Source organism: Phyllostomus discolor, chromosome 5 (assembly GCF_004126475.2).
Source record: "Phyllostomus discolor isolate MPI-MPIP mPhyDis1 chromosome 5, mPhyDis1.pri.v3, whole genome shotgun sequence".
In the NCBI taxonomy this organism is placed as follows: Eukaryota; Metazoa; Chordata; class Mammalia; order Chiroptera; family Phyllostomidae; genus Phyllostomus; species Phyllostomus discolor.
Window position 1 is genome coordinate 123116684 of NC_040907.2, and position 18738 is coordinate 123135421.

Consider the following 18738-nt stretch of genomic DNA (forward strand, 5'->3'; position numbering starts at 1 on the left):
CTCATTAGAGTTGTTATGAGGATAAATTAAAAAGTGTATCTGCCTGGTGCAGAAGTAAGCTCTCAATAAATGTTACCTATTATTATTTTTTCAAATCATCACCATCTTTGTTGTCAGCACCATTATGTTTTAGGAGTTCTCTGAAGACCCAAGTAGAGAATATATGCAAAACTCCTAGCACAGTGTCTGGTCGGTCGTAAAGCAGCTGCTCGACAAAACTTAGCTCTTGTTAATATTCCTAATAAGAAAGAGATTTTGGAACCCCCAGCCCAGTGAAACCCCTACAGTAGTGGAAAGAGTACCACAGTGTAGTTGAAGACCTGGATTCACATCCTGGCTCTGCCACTCACCAGCTCGAGGTGCTTTCCCGAGGCATTTCCTCATCTGGAAAGGGTGGTAACAATACCTGTCTCCGGGATTGCTGTGACTTGCTACATTAATTCAGCACATTGTAAGAAGTGTATAGTTGGTTCCTGAGAATTGGAGTATGAATAGCCAGGTGGCCATAAATAGAAAGGATGGTTGATGGCTTTTGGTTTTTCTCCTCTGCTTTTAGATCACCAGAAACTAGAACGTGAGGCCCGGATATGCCGACTTTTAAAACATCCAAACATTGGTAAGTGCGCTTACGTAGAATATTTCTTGGGTGTTTTGTAGTAGGGGGTAGTGAAGAGAGACCCACTGCCTTTGTATGTGGAACTGCTTCTGTCCCTAGGCCTTTGCCCCCAGTGTCTTGTGTTTCCTAGAAGGGGAAGCAGCCGTGTTGTGCTCAGAATTCTGGGACATTCTAGTTTTGCAACCTAGGTGTCTTCATACCTGCAATGCCATCTCAGGGCTGGGATATGAGGTATTGGAACAGAGTTCAGGCACCTTTCTTCCCTCCTCCTCCAGTCTTTGGGCCGAGGTCCAAGGTCCTCAGCATATGAGGTTCTGGGCCAGTAGCCTGCCAGCCTCCCTCCCTGGGGGCTCTCCATGACCATCATAAGAGGGTCCGGATTTTGTTCCTGGACTTGAAAGAGTTTTGTTCCTGTTGCAGTGTCGTGCACGCTCTGGGGGTTTCCATGGTGCTCCTGTTTGTACTCCCCAGAGCCAGGAAAGCAAGCTGCCCACCCGCCTGGCTTCTCTGGAGAAGGGATGGCAGGAGCCACTAGGATGGGGAAAGAGAAGAAACGACGAGGGTTTCTCCCTGCTCCCACCCTGACTTGGGGGACAAGAGCACATTGTTGGCTGTTCTAAAGCCTGAGGAGGTTTGCCTGCCACAACCCACTCCGGCTCAGTTTTACATTGTTCAGCTGAAACAGTCTTTGCCAAAAGCGTTGGCCCTGATTTGGTGCTTCTTGCAGGGAGAATAGAAACTGGGCTGGCTGCAGTGTCTGAGCAGAAACCCCAGTCTCGACTTGAGGCAGAGAGGGAGCATCTCCTAGGTTCTCCCTAAAAGCCCTGAGTCATCACAAAAAAAAGTGTGTTCCATGCTCCTCAGGCATGGCCTAAATGTCAGGGCTCCCTCAGTGCCCTGGAGGCCACCCACCCTCCTCTGCGGGCAGCCAGGGCTGCAAGACAGCTTGCTGAAGCTCAATGCTTCCTCCAGAGCTACTCAGCCTCTGGCTTCCCAGAACTCAGGCTAGAATACTTCACGTGAGCTATTTATGGGGGAGAGCTGAGGGTGTACTCCAGCCCAAGGGGACAGGAGCAACTCTGAGGTAACCAGAACCCCAGCCATGCAGGGCTTTATAGATGGCAATCAGCAGCTTGGATTACACGCGAAGCAGATTGGCATAGCCCGTGCTCAAGGGCTCGGCTTTGCCTGGTGCAGTATGTTCCTCGGAGCCAGCAGCTCTCAGCCGACAAGTCCTAGGTGATCTATTGAACTTAGACTCACACCTGAAAATGCCACAGTGGGGACAGTGTAGGAGAGATACAACAAAGAGGAATGCTGAAAAGAGCAGTCACAAAATTCAGGCATCTTTGGTTTGGCTGGCTGAGTGGCCTAAAAATATTTTTATTATTTGCCAGTCAGTATTTAAAAATGAGATTTTACATTTTGAAAAAAAATTCTATTTACCAGTTTTTCAAATCAGAAGGCTTGATTTTGCTGAGCCCACGTCCGTGCACAGCCAGCATCAGCTGTGGCTGGGCAGTGGAGGCCCCTCAGCCCACTGGCCGCTGTCCCTGCCACGCCTCGTCGTGTCACGTGGGCACCGCCTGTGCCGTGCCCGCAGGCTTTGTGAGCTGGTGACCTCTGACCTAGAAGTTCTAGAACAGGAAGAAGAAACGTGGGTAATCAAAGCCATCGCAAGCATGGAAGCATTTTGGTGTTCTAGTTCTCGGTCTCAGGGTCTGAGGTCAGCAACTTTCCGTGTGCTCCTTGCGACCAGTTCGTAGAACAGTGATGGATTCTCCTCGTGGAGGCGGAGAACGAGGGGGAGGGCAGGGGAGGAGGGAGGCAGAACCAGGTCTGCATCGCCTGCAGGACAGGCATGGTCACCACAGAAAGGTCCGGGCAGGATAAAAAGTTCTAACCTTTGAAACATTTTATTTCTAGAAATCAAATATATACTTTTTGACCTTTTAGACTTAATTGGTTTGGTAGTCTTTTCTTTGCACCACCTGCCCCCAACTCAGCATGAAGGCAGACGGAGAGATGACCCACCCTAGCCATCTGCTCTGTTAGGGAGACAGCAAGACCCAGGCAAGGCCAGGCGAGTCGCACTCACTTGGCAGCGTCTGACTGCCTAGAACCGTGCTTCCATTTCATGGTTGCTCCCGGATCCTGAGGGATGTTTGTCTGAGGCCCTATTCTGGGATCAAGGACGGGGAGAGGAGAGGGTGAGCCAGGACTGTGTCCTGGGAGAGCTGGCAGGCCAGGCTGTCTGGCTTCCGCTGAGAACCAGGGCTCCAGGAGCTGTGGCAGAGCTAGGGGCCCAGGAGGCCGGGGTTGCCATGGATTCTGACCTGGCTTGTGGCAGGAGAGGAGGCAGTCTGTCCCCCTAATTCACCATTCCTCTCATCTCCCCACTGCTTCATCCTTTAGTGCTGTGGCCCTCTTGGCTCCAGCCTCTTTAACTCCATCACACAAGGATACCCGTGGATCAGCCAAGAGTGGTGCAGAGTTGAGGAAGCTGAGAGCAAAGAATTGATGGTCAGACTCTGGTTGCTGTGAGACTCAGAAGGGAATTCGATGCAAGGAGCTAGGTGTCCTGAGCTTTATTCCTTAGTAGATGCTCTGTCCCAGGAGTACAAAGCCTGTTGGGAGAGTGGACCCTAATGTAAACGGTGGACTCTGGGTGATGATGAGGCGTCAGCAGGTTCATTGATTTTGACAACTGTACCACTGGTGGGGGGTGTGGGTAGCGGGGGAGGCTGTGCATATGTGGAGACAGAGGGTATGTGGGAGCTCTGTGTACTGTCTGCTCAGTTTTGCTGTGAACCCAAATGCTCTAAAAGATAAAGTCTATTAATTTTTTTTTAAAGAAAAGGCCTATGAGGTGTACTGCAGAACGTAAAACAACCCTAGGAGAGTGGCCAGAGGAGTGCAGTTGAGAGGAGGAGACAGCGGGAGTGCTGATTGTCTAGAGTTTGAATGGACTGTGTTCCCCCTGTGATCTGCTCACTCCCTGTTCTAAATTCCTCTGATGAATAGACTGTCCTCCTTCATCATGCTGAGCTGCCCTAGCCGTTTCAATCATAGTCCAGCCTTGTGGCTTAGAGCAGCACTTCTCAAACTTTCATGTGCTCATGGATCACCTAGGGATCATGTTAAAATTCAGATCTGATTCAGTAGGTCCGGGATGGCGCTTCCTCACATCTCTAGGTGATGCTCATGATCCTGGTCTGTGGACCATATACGTGGAGAAGCAAAGATCTGTGGCTTTGGTGTCAAGTCCAAGTCTGAATTGGGGTTTACTGGTTAGTAGCTGTGACTTTCGGCACATTATTTTGCCACCTGTGCCTCCGTTGTGTCATTTGTGCCTCTTTGTGGAGTTGTCACAAGAGGGTTCAGTGAGAAAAGGAGGCCTAGAAAATAAATGGAGATGAAAACAGATTCCAGCGGCCAGAAATAATCTCTCCTAGACCCCCAGCCCCAACTCAGTTTACAAGGTATTCAAACGAGGCTGCCTTTGGGCCCAGGATCCATTCAGCTACCAGTAAGTGTGGCAAAAATAGTTGAAAAGGAAAAGAAGGAAATGTTGGATCATAACCGAACAGCTCCTAAATCCCTGCTCACCACTCCGGGGCGGGGGTGGCAGGGCGGGGGGTGGGCATCCTCAGTCCTCCGCCAGTCCCCGGGCACAGGGCCTCCCTCCCACTGTGCCGTTGCTGCAGACATCAACAGTGACGCTTTTTTTAGTGCTTTTTGACCATGCTTTCTTAGTTAAAACACGGTGTATCATTGGGTGGTTTTAGAGAATTGGAAATAGCCACAATATTTGGGTTGTGGCTTTGTCAGTTCTTGGAGGTATGAAACATCAAGTAAAAGTATTTGGGCGTTTTTTTTGTCCTGTTCTTTCCTCAGTTTGTAAAGAAAAGTAATTAGGTTTATCGCTGTAATGTATTGTACTGAACACTTCATACCCCTTTCCCCAGATCTTCCTGTCTGTGGACTTGGCCTGACCTTCCTTGGCCTTTGTGCCCTCTCATTACTGTGGAATGGGCTAGGGGTCACATTCTTCCACTGCATGCATCCACAGCATCCTTACTTCTGCCTCACAGCCCTTGGCACAGTAGTGCTTAATTACATGTTTGTGTAAGTGCTGGCTTAAAGCCTGTCTTCCCCATTCACCTGGAAGCTCCGTGGTGGCACAGCCAGGTTTCTGGTCTTCACAGCTGAATCCATGGCATGTGCAGCCACACCTGCCTCATAGAAGGTGCCAGATGGATGTTGATGAGTGAATTAGAATGGCCAGGGCTAGTGGGGACAGGTTGGAGCACCTTTGCCAACGAGGATGGAGAAAGTGGCTCCCCAGTGGGCAGTTCTGCAGTATCAAGGATCTTGATGTCAGTTTGTTTGGTATCAAGTCTCAGTTCTGCCACTGCGTATGACCTTGTGTGACTTTCTTTGGAGCCTCGGTTTCCTTTCCTGTTAGATGAGGGTAATAGAAGTACCTGTCCCACCAAGTTAATAGGAGAGTTTAATAAAATAAAATGTAAAGCACTTGGCACAAGGCCTAGCTCATAGAAACAGCTCAAGTAAGTGTTCATTTCTACAATTTGGATCATTATTTAGAATCTGCTAGGTAGGCTCTTGGAATGATGAAGTCAAGTTTCTGCTCTTGTTCTCACTCCCTGCTAAATTTCTTTACAATGGAAAAATGAAAACGATAGCAGTCTTGGTCCGTTATGGGCTTTCCTTACCTGTCCCTCCTTGTCTCAGTGGAGCCTTACTCTGGCACCTACAGCAAAGCCGTTCTCTGGGCTGGGTGGCCTGGGCGGGCAAGTCTTCCTCCTGATTCCCCACCTGGCCTTTTCCCACCTGGGCTGTGTGTGTGGCCTTCCTGGACAAGGGCACATGCCAGTGACTCCCTGTCTGGGCACAGGCACAGGCGCCTGTACTTTCTGTCCCATTCTCAGCCCTGCTGTGCTGTACTGGGGGTGGGGTGGGGTGGGGGCTCAGGGCAGGCAGGGGAGGCGGCAGGACTCCCCAGGAGTGGTTGTTACCATCGTACCTGCTGTCCTGTGAGCTCACCACCCTGTTGCTGTTAGTCACCTCCCTCATGAAGGTGGTTTTTAGTTTCTGGGACAGCTGATTTCCAGGGGATTATTTGTATTACACACTTTAATGCTTTTTAATAGCAAATTTTTAATTAAATGGAAAGTCCTTTTGGAAGCGAGGGAGCAGCAGCCACAGCAGGACTCAGCACGCAGCACTGATGTGGACCAGAGGAGCCCAGTGAGGAGACCGGTTGCAGGGCTTTGGGGGGACCTGCGTCAGTGCACCTGGGTTGGTTAGGGCGGGAAGGAGGCAGGGGCCTGGCTGTAGCTCCTTCCTTCTGTCACCTGCAGGCGTTGAGAAGCAGGAGCTGTTTGCCCATGGACAGAAGAGAATGGTTTAAGGAGGAGTGATTGTAGAAGTACCACTTGCCTTTGATCTCATTGGTAAATCATAGAAATACTCAGTTTGGAGTGGAATTTGGGGTTGAGTAACCAGATCAGATCAACTGAGGTGGGCAGCAGGAAGTGCAGACAGTTGTCAGGCCCTGGTTCAACCCCTGGCCCGAGGGCAGGCCCGAGTCCTCATTTGTCTGGTGAGGAGAGCCCCAGAGCTCTGGCAATGGCTTAGTGCCTATATTTTACGTTCCGTCTGATCTTGTTTTGGTGGGATGGGATGTGGGGAAGCACCTCAGCCCTGATAAAACGCTCTGACACCAGAATGGAAGCTGTCATTTGGGGGTAGTTGGCAGCCTGGGCCAGGCTAAGGGAGAGAGGCGGTGATTTCTTTGTATTCAAGAACCTTACTGGTCGGTTTGGTGTCGGGCCATTCCTGAAGTGCTCTGTGAGGTGCTCCTGCGACTGCCAGGGGTTGGGGCAAAGGTCAAACAGAGGGAGCCCTTTGGAACTGAGGTTTTCCATCAAGACAGTTTAGGTGAGGGAAGGGACAGGAACAGCCAGACTGTCGGCCAAATCATCACGTCGTGTTTGCATTAGAATGATGCTCAGAACTTGGCATTTAACCCAGAGGTGGCTTTGTGGGCAGAAGCTTGAGGAGAAGACATCAGAAGACATTAGGCTGGTGTTTTGCCCAAGTGCTATGGAGGTGAGGAGTGGGAAGGGATTCTGCTCGCCAGCCTTCTCTCGCAGTTTGTGAGTCGCTGTAGTTTGCTCCACGTGGTGGCCTCCCAGGTTCATCTGTGACACCTATAGGTATATTCGTGCATGGTCCCTTTCCCTGGCTCCATTACTTTATTGCCTGGGTGTGTGGGCCACTCCACATGTCTTATAGCAAGCAGCAGTGTAGACCAGTCTTTGGAGACAGACAGAGCTGGATTCACAGCTTAACCTACCATATGTTTGGCCTTTGGCAAGATACTCTGTGTCCTCATCTGTAGAATGGGAGTGTCCTCATCTCGTGGTGGTCATCAGAAATAATAAACTCCTTGAAGTTTATTATTTCATGGCAGACACCATGTCCTTCCCAAATCTCTGAACCACCTAGCACAGGGTCTGGCACATAGTACACACTCAATAAATGCCTGTAGAATCAGTAATGTATGCAAGGAGGCTTACACAAGGCCTGGCACATGATAGGTACTTCATGTAACAGTTCTTGTTGTCTTTGCCTGAACTTGCGTGTTGCCTCCTGTGCTCACCATCCGTCATCCTCACTCCACGTGCCTCCCTGCTGGGCTCTGCCTCTCCCACTTCTTTCCTCCCTTTAATTCTTCTGTTTGCGTTTACTCCTCTGAAAGAGCTTTCGGGCTCTCTCCTGTTGTCATTCTCTGTCCCCTGTGGTGAGCTTCACTACTGCTTCTCTGCATTGCACTGTGACACATCATATCCTCTGTCCTGGCCAGGGAGCTTCTCTCTTGCCTACATCTGAGGCAGTCGGACGTGGCGACCAGAGTGCTCGCCCTGGGGTCTGGCTGTCTCTGCACCAGGGCTGCTTACCCTTGAATTGAGGAGTGCCCACCCTTCTCCCTGCCACTTCTGCAGGACACAGCCCACCCAGGAGCCTGACGGGATGGGGCGAGGGTGGAGCTGCTGAGAAGGAGAGGAAGAGGGTTTCCAAGTTTTCTCTCTGTTAATTAATGTCTGTCCCGTCTCCTCTCTTGCAGTGCGCCTCCACGACAGTATTTCTGAAGAAGGGTTCCACTACCTCGTGTTTGACCTGTAAGTGCCATTTCTGAGGGTGCAAAGGCCTTTCCCTTCAGCTAGTTCAAAATGAAGTTTCGGGAAAAGGCCTAAACTGGGTCTTCAGCCTCTGCCAAGGGTCCCTCTCCTTTGCCCGAGAGGAAGAATTTGATTTTGAACTTCCTCTGGTGAGGGGCATGTTGCTGAGGAGTCTCATTGCTCAGTCAATGTCTCCCCGGGGCCCCAAACCCCAAATGGCACCGCTGCTGCGTTCGGTTCAGCAGCACATCTCATGCAGATGCTTTCTTCTTGATCCTTGGTGTGTTGTCCATAGCAGAGAAATGGGATGCTGCTGTTTACATGGCCTTACAAATTCTGAGAACTCGGAGGTAGCTTTTAGTAGTTGTAGACTGGGCTCCAATTGGTCTCTTGTCCACTTTGGATGTGGTTTAATATCTTAAAAGTGGCTCTTCACCTCCTGGAAATGCCTCTTTGGTATTTTCAAGGTTGGATCGCTCCGTAGTCTCATTATTCTTCAACTTCAAGTAGTGGGTCTGTTCTTTTAGGGCAACTGTATCTTAGTGTTTATGTTGGTCTCAAATCTGTGACTTCCTGAGTAGGTCAATTATTTTCTCTTAGACCGCTGTATATTCCATCTTTGCCTGAGTATTAGGCATATGTAGATTATAAAAACAAATGTGCAAGAGTAAGGGCCCATATTACCGCAAAGAAAAGCCCCATGTCATTGAAGGATTGATTGTGTTCTGGGCTGTCAGATGAAATGCACACAGAGTTAGGATTTCTTTAAAAGCTGTTCTACATTGTGACCTGTTATCTATTGGATGCAGGGGTTGGCCAGCTGGCTTGCCTCCTCTGACTGTCTTTGTTGGTTGCAGTGTTACTGGCGGAGAGCTGTTTGAAGACATTGTGGCCAGAGAATACTACAGTGAAGCTGATGCCAGGTGAGATGAGGGCCCTATAGTTCAAGTGTGAGTCCTGGTCATCTTAGGGACCAGGCGCTGTGTCTGTTTGAATAGTGTTTGGGGAGGAGCTTGTGTCCAGACAAAGATTTTATAGAGCTAGACTCGGGTTGCATTCTGTGGGTGATACAAAAAGTTTAAAATGCAACACTTGCAGATCATTTTTTCTTTTAAATATTTTATTTATTTGTTTGTTTTTTAGAGAGAGGGTAAGAGAGGGAGAGAAACATTGATGTGCCAGAGAAACATCAATTGGTTGCCTCTTGTACAGCCCCCACTGGGAACCTGACCTGCAACCCAGATATGTGCCCTGACCAGGAACTGAACCTGCATCCTCTCAGTTTGCAGGCTGGTGCTCAGTCCACTGAGCCACACCAGCTAGGGCAGTTTTGTTGTTCTTGTTGTTGTTGTTTTCTGCAAAGCTCTTACAAGTCTTGTTTACCCCATCACCTCAGAAGTACCTTTCCTCCTGGCTGGTGTAGCTCAGTGGATTGAGCGCAGGCCCACAAAGCAAAGGGTTGCCAGTTTGATTCCCAGTCAGGGCACATGCCTGGGTTGCAGGCCAGGTCCCCAGTTGGGGGCATGGGAGAGGCAACCACACATTCATGTTTTTTTCCCTCTGTTTCTCCTTCCCTTCCCCTCTCTAAAAACAAGTAAAACTTAAAAAATAAAAATAAAAAAGAAATACCGTTCCTTTGCACCACAGTGTATACCTGCAGGCATGCGCAAGGGCACCCCTTATCCCCCTTCTTCCCTTTGACAAATTGTGCTGTGTATAAGGCATCCTGGGGATGATCCAGAGATGGAGAAACACGATTTACGTCCCGAAGGGTTAATCATCCACCCAGGAACCTTTTGAGGAGATTTCAGCCTTTGTCGCATTGTCTTTTGACCACCATGACCAGTCCTGATGTGGGGCTCCTCTGGCCAGAGGACCATTCCTCTGCCACACCTCTTGGCCCCAGGCCCTCCATGGAGGCCCTGGCAGCTCCTTCATGTGACACAGCAGAATTCCTCCCACACCACGGCTCTGCGCACTTGTTTGGCCTGCCATTCCTGCCTCAGCTCCTCCCCAGCCCAAGTTTTCTCTGAGGGTGATGTCCTTACAACCTGGTTTTGATCATCCTGCCTGCAGCTTCTCTGGCATGTGTGGCGGCTCCACTGCCTCTGGAGAGCGAGGGAGCACAGCTTCCTCACCAGTTTCTCAACTGAGAGGCCAGTGTTTGCTGATCAATTTCAGATGCTTCAGCCTCAGGAAAAATTCTCAAGTGGGGAGATGGATTCCAGTGCCAGCAGGGGAGGACCAGGCTGTGGGGCGGGAGGAGGTGGTGATAGCTCAGGGAGTCCAGCAGGGAAGAGGGAGAGCTTGGGGGGGGGGTGTGGGGGGTGACTGTACCAGTGGGCTTGGCCTGGCTCTGCTGGGACACTTCGCACTTTTGCCATTTTTGGCCAGAAGGCTCTCCCTGCTAGCCTGGCTCTGTTCTAATTATACATTTCTGTGGAGACTCGCCTCTTCAGCTCAGTCTTAAAGTCTCTTTGGCCTACTCTTGGGCTGTATCCTGTAATATCTGTAGGGAGGCCGGAGCCTCATAAGCCCCTTTGGCTCTTGTGGAAGCCCAAGTACCAGATTTTCAGGAAGGAGTAATAAGCCCAAGTCCCCAGCCCAGCGCCCCCAGATACTGCAAGCCTGCTCAGTGTACCCGGTAGTACCTTTGGCTGAGGCTCCATTCTCTAAGCCAGGATTCTTCAGCCTCAGCAGCACTGACATTTGGGACCAGATAATTTTTTGTTGTGAGGCCCCCCCCCCAGTGTGTTGTAGAGGTTTAGACGCACCCCTGGCCTCTACCCACTAGATGCCAGTACACCCCTCTCAGTTGCGACAGCCAGAAATGTCTCCAGGCATTGCCAGATGTCCCTTGGGAGGCAAAATTGTCCCCCAGTTTTCACCACTGCTCTGTAGGGCCAACACCGTCTGCGGAGAGTCCGACTGGGAGTGGGGCAGGACAGTGCGGACTTCGGGCGGCCTCATGCTGGCATCAGCTCAGGCAGTTAACATACACACACTTATTAAACTCTGGGTGGTTCTAGCCTCATAACCTACAGAAAGACTGTCCATTGTGGTAAGCTATAAATAATATGCATATTTTAAAACTTAGATAATCTTCCACATTTTTTTATTTTAACATTATTCATTATTAATGGCCTATAACCACAAAAATTATGAGAAATCTTAAAAAAAAATCATCATGAATGTGACTCTGTTGTAATTTGTCTTTTTCTGTGCAAAATCATGATCAGAAATACTCCTTAGGGTTCCTGGCCAGTGTGACTCATTTGGTTGGAGTGTCATCCTGTGAACTAAAGGGTTGTGGGTTCAATTCCCGGTCAGAGCACATGCCTAGGTTGTGGGTTTGGTCCCCAGCTAGGGCACATATGAAAGGCAGCCAATCAGTTTCTCTCACATCAATGTTTCCCTCTCTTTCCCTCCCTTCCCCTCTCTCTATAAAAATTAATAAGCATGTTCTTAAGTGAGGATAAAAATTTTAAGAAAAAAAGAAAGAAAAGAAATACTCCTTAGGTACCCTGTTTGGACCCCTCTTACATATTACATTGTTTCTTAAAGGTGCCGGTGTGCTCATCTTCTCTCCCCTACTAGGTGTCAGCATAGGCACTGTGTCTTACTCATCTCTATAGCCTGTGCGGTGCTAGGCACAGTCAAGCCTGCTGCCTGCATGAAGGCTCTCAATAAATGTTCCCATAAACATGAGTGCACCCACCCCAAACAACTCAGGTTTAGTTGGGTTCTCCTGCCTAAGTTGCCGCCACAAGCCTCTTCTAAAACAGTTACAATAGGGAAAAAGAGAAGGAAGGGGTTGGATGGTTCCGCCCCCTCTGGGGCCTGGGGTCTCTACCGTCTTGGAAATAGAGTGAGTTGTGTTGGGCCTTTACAGTCGAAGGAGGCAAGGTGGACTCTGGTGGACGCTGTTCTAGTTGCTCTTTTGCTGTTATCTAGTGGGAGACTCTGGACAAACCACTTAATGTGCCTGGGACTCAGTTTCTTCTGTAAAATAGGGTGAACTGGATGATACCAAAGTCTGAGGTTCTAACGTACTGTTCAGTGATTTTCTGTGAACGTGAGTTACGTGCTGTAGTCTACCACATGTGGTTGTGGAGGAGGTGGTTTAACCGTGCACTGACATTTCTTTTTCTTCTGCTTTTGCAGCCACTGTATACATCAGATTCTGGAGAGCGTTAACCACATCCACCAGCATGACATTGTCCACCGAGACCTGAAGGTACTACTCAGGCTCCCCCTTTGCCTCCTGCTTGTGGGGTGTTATTGCCACCTAGTGCCAGATGGTGGTACTGCGAGGGCCCACCCAAACTAGGCTCCCTCTGGGCCTAGGGGTGGCATCCTCACAAGGTTCTGTCTTTTCCTCATACAGCCTGAGAACCTGCTGCTGGCGAGTAAATGCAAGGGTGCCGCAGTTAAGCTGGCTGATTTTGGCCTAGCCATCGAAGTACAGGGAGAGCAGCAGGCTTGGTTTGGTAAGAGTGACCCTGTCTTCCTGGAATGCAGCCCCCGCCCTTCCTCCTCTTCCTGATCTGCCTTCCTTTTCGGAACTAGAAGCCAGATCCTTAATGGTCCTGGCCTCCTCAGAGACTGGAGGAGAGGGAGTGTGCAGAGCTCCCCTCTGGCCCTACGTGACTCAATACAGTGAGCCTCACTGCTGTCAGTACTGCGGTCTTGCTGCCTCTGGGGAGGCCAGGGAGTTCCTGGTAGGCACACGGACTTGCCCTATGATTTAGATTCCGGGCACGACAAGCATCTGAGCCTGTCAGCTCTGGCTGCCCATGTGCTGAGAGCTTATGTAGAAACAGCATCAGAAGTGAGGAGGGACTTGGGGAAAATTGCTGTTGTGGATTTAATGAGAGAGAAAGTGGGTTCAGTGTGCCTCCGCCCTCTCTTCTGCTACAGGTTTTGCTGGCACCCCAGGTTACTTGTCCCCTGAGGTCTTGAGGAAAGATCCTTATGGAAAACCTGTGGATATCTGGGCCTGCGGTAAGCCCATTCCACACTCTCAGCTGTTCGGTGTTAAGGGCCCTTGACTCCAAGTGATGGCGAGAAAAAGGCATCGCTGTTCTCTGCGGTCCTCGCCAGTGTCTGGTGTGTGTGAGACCACGGTGTTTGCTCTAGTGTCCCAGGGTGGCTGTTCCCTCACACCCCTCCCCAAATACCTGATGTGTTGTCCGCCATCCTTTCTGAAGAAGGGTTTGCCCACTCCCTAGAGGATGTGTTGTGCTTAAAGAAATCCCTGACGTGGCCTGGTGTCATGCGGTTGAAGCATAGCAGGGAGGGCTAGTGGCACAGCGTTATTGGCTGATATCCACTTCTATCTCTGGTATGGCCCTTGACCTTCTGGGTGGCTCTGGGCCCTGTGAGGCTTTTCTCAGTTTCTCAGCAGAGTAGGTGACTCACCCCAGTGACCTGGGTTCTGTCTCATAGGAGTCATCCTGTATATTCTCCTGGTGGGATATCCTCCCTTCTGGGATGAGGATCAACACAAGCTGTATCAGCAGATCAAGGCTGGAGCCTATGATGTAAGAACTGCTTTGTTCCCACTCTGCGGGCTCAGTCCAAGGGAGAAGGTGGGATGTAAGGAGGGTCGGGGACTTTGAGGGCCCAGGGACGGGCATGCAATTCTTACCACCCGCTATCCCAGGGAGCAACTTTTTGCACAGCCATTCTTAGTATCTGTACAATCAAGAATCTCACTGAAACTCTTGGGCATGGAGGTGTGGTGTGCTGCAAACATAGGGATGGAGTCTGGAAGCTCCCTCCGCTGCCGTAGGGCCTTGGGCACATCACTGAATCACTCTGGCCAGCTGCTGGAGTCCCTTCCTGCTCTCATCTTACATTCTGGTGTTCTAACCATGATTGCTCTGTCTCCCTTTCCTGGTCTTTAAGTTGACACAGGTGCTGGGATACCCCAGGGCTCCTCTGTCTGCCTCTCAGCTTCAGGTAGCACAGAGTATCCCACTGCTAGGAGTTGGGGTGAACACAGAGCCTACCTTTCAGGGTGTGAGGCTCATATGTTTCATATTCCTCCTTCCCCTGTTTCTGATCCTTAGTTCCCATCACCGGAGTGGGATACGGTGACCCCTGAAGCCAAGAACTTGATCAACCAGATGCTGACCATAAACCCTGCAAAACGTATCACAGCCGACCAGGCTCTCAAGCATCCATGGGTCTGCGTAAGTATCTTCACCAAGATGGAGGGATGTCAGCCCTCAGTATGCCCTCAGTACCCTCCTTACCCTTCTTTTTACAAACAGCAAATAATTATTCTGTGTCCTGAGCAAGGACTCATCAGAAAGGGTGGAGCCAGGGGGTGGGGCCAGGGTCAATAAACTTCACCAGGAAGGATTGAGGAGGCAGAAGGGGCTAACTGGCTTCTACCTGTCTCTCCCCCACTCACTTGTCAGGTGTGATTTAGTTCTGATCTTGAGGAGGGCGGAGGTTGACCTTTGCAGGCTCTGGGTAATTGAAATAGAAGGTAGTTGGCAGAACCCACAGTGAATTGCCAAACTTAAGGTGCATATTCAGACTTCAGCTCTCACACAACTCTAATGGAAATGAAACCAAGACTCAACAGAAGCAAAAGCGGCCTCTGAGCAATTAAAAAGAGCACCCTGAAGTTCAGTCATAAAATTCACCTTGGGAGAGTCTTCTAGGCTACCAATGTGGGTCAACATACTCTGTTTTTATGTACAACTCTATCAAGCTGAAATATCTGTTTTTAAGCAGAGCAGAAGATCTGCTACAATTAGGCCTTCTGACAACCATAATGCTTTTATTTGTCATTCCTGTGTTCACTGAATGCCGCTTTGGTGCCAGTCACCATGTGGGTGCTGGAGATACAAAGATGAATGAGGCTTGGTCCCTTCCCCCAAAGATCTCGAAGATAAGCGAGGGACATGGGCACTCAGACAGACAAACCACAATGTGACAGGTACATAAGAGAATGTAATGAGTGCTTAGGTGCACCTGCAGTCCCTGATGGGCAATGGGATTGCTGAAGGCCGAATAGAGGAGGCGACCTCTCTCCTGGTTCTTGACAGGCGACTAGGAGTTCCTCAGAGTGATAACCTGTAGACAGGGTTCGCTTGGGCCAGGGTGAGAGGCTATGGGAAATTGTAGTGAGTTTAAGGCATGTTCATTTGGTTGTAGATGAAGATATGGCCACAGAAATGCAAGAGAATGAAGCCCATGTAAGTTTCTACATAAGGAGTTTAGATTTTATTCTGAAAACATAGGGAACCATTTGTAGTTAAAAAAGAGCACTTTGGAAGCTGTGTCCAAAATGAGATTGAAAGGCAAAGAGGCTGTGGGCAGAGAGCTCAGGGAGCAGTCCTAATTGTCTAAGCCAGGGGTGTCAAACTCATTTCCACGAGGGACCACATCAGCCTCGAGGTTGCCTTCAGAGGGCTTAATGTAATGTTAGGACTGTATGAATGTAACTGTTCCTTAACTAGGGGCAAGGAGCTCAGTGCTGCTGCTGGGTAGAAACAAGGTGCTGGGCCAGATTAAAAAAAAGGTGGAAGGCTGGGTTCGCCCATGGGCCTTGTGTTTGCCACCTGTGCTCTATGCAAAGCCAGGTGAGGTCTCAGCTCAGGGTAACCATATAGTGGGCGGTGTGGCAAGAAAAGGACAAATTTGATATATTTGAGAGATAGAACCAAAAGAATTTAGTAACCACTTAGATTTGGGGGGTAGAGAGGGTTCTGTGGGGACTGCCACTTTTTGAGTTGGTAACTGATGGAGGGTGGTACCCTTCACCGACCCAGAGGAGGACCCAGTTTGTGAGAAAGTGTGATGATTTTAGTTTCATACATTTTGAGTTACGGTGTCTGAGACCTTCCACTGGAGACATTCAGTGGGTAGTTAGAAATATGGTTCTAGAGGTTAGAAAAGTTAAAAACTAGAAATGCAGGGTATAGTTGTGTCTGCATAGGTAGTGCACTTAAGGTGCATATTCAGACTTCAGCTCTCACACAACTCTAATGGAAATGAAACCAAGACTCAACAGAAGCAAAAGCGGCCTCTGAGCAATTAAAAAGAGCACCCTGAAGTTCAGTCATAAAGTTCACCTTGGGAGAGTCTTCTAGGCTACCACTGTGGGTCAACATACTCACACTTTTGCTGTGGGCTTTTTGTATAAGAGAAGAGATGGCCGCTAAACCTCAGCATTTCATGACAGAGGATCCTGCAAGGGGGACTGAGAATGAGAGCTTCCGTTGTAGAAGGAGGAGCAGGAGCAAGAGGTCTTAAGAAACAGGGGGTGAAGGGAGCATCTGTAATCAGATGCTTCGGAGAATCCACGATAAAGACAGGAAAGAGTTCATGGGCTCTGACCAGTTAGAGGCCACGGTTTTGTTATTTTTACCAGTAGAGGCAGTGGAGTGAGAGAGACCGATGTAGCCTGTTTTCAGTGAGGTGCAGAGCTAATGGGGGTGAAGGGAGAAAGAAATGGTACTACTTAGAGAGGACAGATGGGTTAGGGGAGTTTTTAAACTTTTAAGGAGAGGCTTGACTATAATGTATAGGATGCAGAGAAGAATATATCGGGAGTAAGGGGTTAAAAATATTATCTGATTGAGGAAATGAAGGTTTTAACAGCTGAATGAGATAGGGACTCCCAAGCCCAGGCTGAGGGCTCAGCACTGGATGTGAGGAATGCTGCTGCTGAGACCCAGGTGGGCGAAAGTCAGCGTGAGGGTGGGGTTGTTGAAGTTGAGGTTCTGTCTTGATGAGCTTTCTTTTCCCTTTGTGGAGAAGTTTACACTCTGGAGGAGGAGGTGAAATGAGAGAAGAGGTTGGGAGAGGTGCTTTGGAAACCAGGAAAGGGAGCAGGCCCAGAATGTGGCTAACAGTGCAGGGTCACCCCGAGGGCTTGTGGGCACCAGACTGCGCATGGTAGGATTTACTTTTCCAGCTGGCTGGCCAAGACAGCAACAGCAACAGCAAAGGGAGGTGGTGAGCAACTTGAAATGGGCACTCAAAAATTGGGGATATATCATGTTCTGGGGATCATTTTGCAGGTTCCACTCTCCACTATCCTAGATATCTCAGCAGCCCCTGAGGACATCGCTGCACTACACTGTGTTGTAACTGATTCTCTTTCAGCTGACGCTGAGTCATCAAGGAGATGTATATCATGTCCAATGGCCTCTGTTTAAGGAGGAAGGAAGTTAGCAGTCATACAGTGAAGAAAAATTCCCTTCCTAAATGATAAAAAGAAGTGATGCTTCAGGGTGAAGTTCCTTAGCTTCTTGGATCACAGCTGCTTTTAGGTCCTTGTGGGGTATGTTAGGAGGAGTTCCCTGGAAGGAGTGAAGGCTCTTTGCAGGGAGCAGGAGCCCTGGCTGTTCTCATGCTCACAGTCTGGAACTCCATAGGTGCTCAGTGACAGCTGCGGAAGGAGCACCTGCATGAGGGTCACGACATGCAGGACACTCTCAGTCAGTCCCTCGCCTCCGTTTCCCAGAGGGGAGGAGAGTGCTCTCTCAGGCCCCTCCTCAAATATGGTGGCGTTTTCATACTCAGATTCTTGTCCTTGCATAACCTTGAGTTTCAGGTGGTAGTTTTATTTTAAAAGCATTTTTGTATCTATGACCTCGTTTTGTATTCTGAGCAACTCGGGTGGCTGAGTGCCTGGCCATCGTTGCTGGGACTAAGGTGGGGGCACGAGAGTCTGGCTGGGGGCTCACTGGTGTGTCTGTCTGGCTTCCAGCAACGGTCCACAGTGGCATCCATGATGCATCGTCAGGAGACTGTGGAGTGCTTGCGCAAGTTCAATGCCCGGAGAAAACTGAAGGTGAGTCTTGCCTTCTGGCTGCCAGTGCCCTGAAGTCTGACCTTTTGACAGTCAACCCCTGTCCCATCACAGAAGGAAGCTATCCCCCCTGGCTGGGGCTGAGCAATGAAAGGTGCACATACTGGGGGGTCTCAAGAGACTTGATGTCCTCAGGCTCCAGCCAGCAGCTGCCCTCGGCCTGAGACCAAGCGATGCTTTTCTAGAGTCAAATTGGATTCACAGGACCCTCTTCTTTCCCCAGGGTGCCATCCTCACGACCATGCTTGTTTCCAGGAACTTTTCAGGTATGTTTTCTCAGCCGTGCACTTTAATGCTACTGAGGTGAGTGGGTCAGAACAAGGTGTTGCCATAAGCTGCCATCCTGGTGCTGGGTCTCTCCAACACCTGGACCCAAGATGATGAGGATCCCGCTGCTGCTGGGTCCTAAAACCTGACATTCTGGTGGCAGGGGGGGGGGGGGGGTGGGTTGCTTGGGTTCAAGTTTATGAGCTCTGCTCCCTAGAATCTCCCAAGGAGTAGCCTGTTTGGTCTCCCATTGACCTTATCTCTGGGAATTCTTATTTAATTTTCTGAAGAACTGTCAGCACTCTAAGAGGTTAGCTCATCTCTGGGGTGTTGGAGGCTGTGCTGGGGAAAGGAGAGATGAGATGCACTGCACCTTCTAGTCCCCACCAGTAATTTGCAGACTGGGGTGATCTCTACTTCACCGTGTCCAAGGAGAGATGACTAATAGAAATTATTCCAGAGGTTTAAACCTTTTACAACAACTGTGCTTAAAATATTCTCCGTGATAGTAGCTGTAAAAGTGGAAAAAATAGAGACTAGCAGGATGGAGGGAAAGGCACTTGCTTAAATTTGCATGAGGAATTAGGAAAGCTGGGACCAATAATTTGCAAATCACACTTGACATTTCTTTTTAAGATGCAAGACACTCCACCTCCTCCCCACCCGGCCCCCACCCCCACCCCCATCATTGTTTGCCCTCAATTGGGAAGCATAGTGGCTTTTCTGTGAGAAAAAGATTAATGTCAGGACTAACTGCAGACAGTTCTCTTCTCTGCTTTCCTTTTTCCCTGGCCTTCCCTCCCCCTGAC

The 18738-nt window shown here is 49.6% G+C and overlaps 1 protein-coding gene across 20 annotated transcripts in view; it reads left to right on the forward strand.

Annotated features, from left to right (window-relative positions):
- Positions 1 to 18738, forward strand: part of CAMK2G (calcium/calmodulin dependent protein kinase II gamma) — a 55868-nt gene that overhangs the window by 12143 nt on the left and 24987 nt on the right. For 19 of the 20 annotated variants that reach the window (XM_028513579.1, XM_028513591.2, XM_036026776.1 and 16 more), the window contains exons 3-12: positions 557 to 616; positions 7770 to 7824; positions 8682 to 8747; positions 11989 to 12061; positions 12212 to 12314; positions 12745 to 12828; positions 13273 to 13367; positions 13899 to 14021; positions 17561 to 17644; positions 17886 to 17928. In XM_028513579.1, coding sequence (XP_028369380.1) covers positions 557 to 616; positions 7770 to 7824; positions 8682 to 8747; positions 11989 to 12061; positions 12212 to 12314; positions 12745 to 12828; positions 13273 to 13367; positions 13899 to 14021; positions 17561 to 17644; positions 17886 to 17928 — 786 coding nt within the window. The remainder of the gene's footprint in view (positions 1 to 556; positions 617 to 7769; positions 7825 to 8681; positions 8748 to 11988; positions 12062 to 12211; positions 12315 to 12744; positions 12829 to 13272; positions 13368 to 13898; positions 14022 to 17560; positions 17645 to 17885; positions 17929 to 18738) is intronic. The other variant, XM_036026773.1, reaches the window with a different exon arrangement.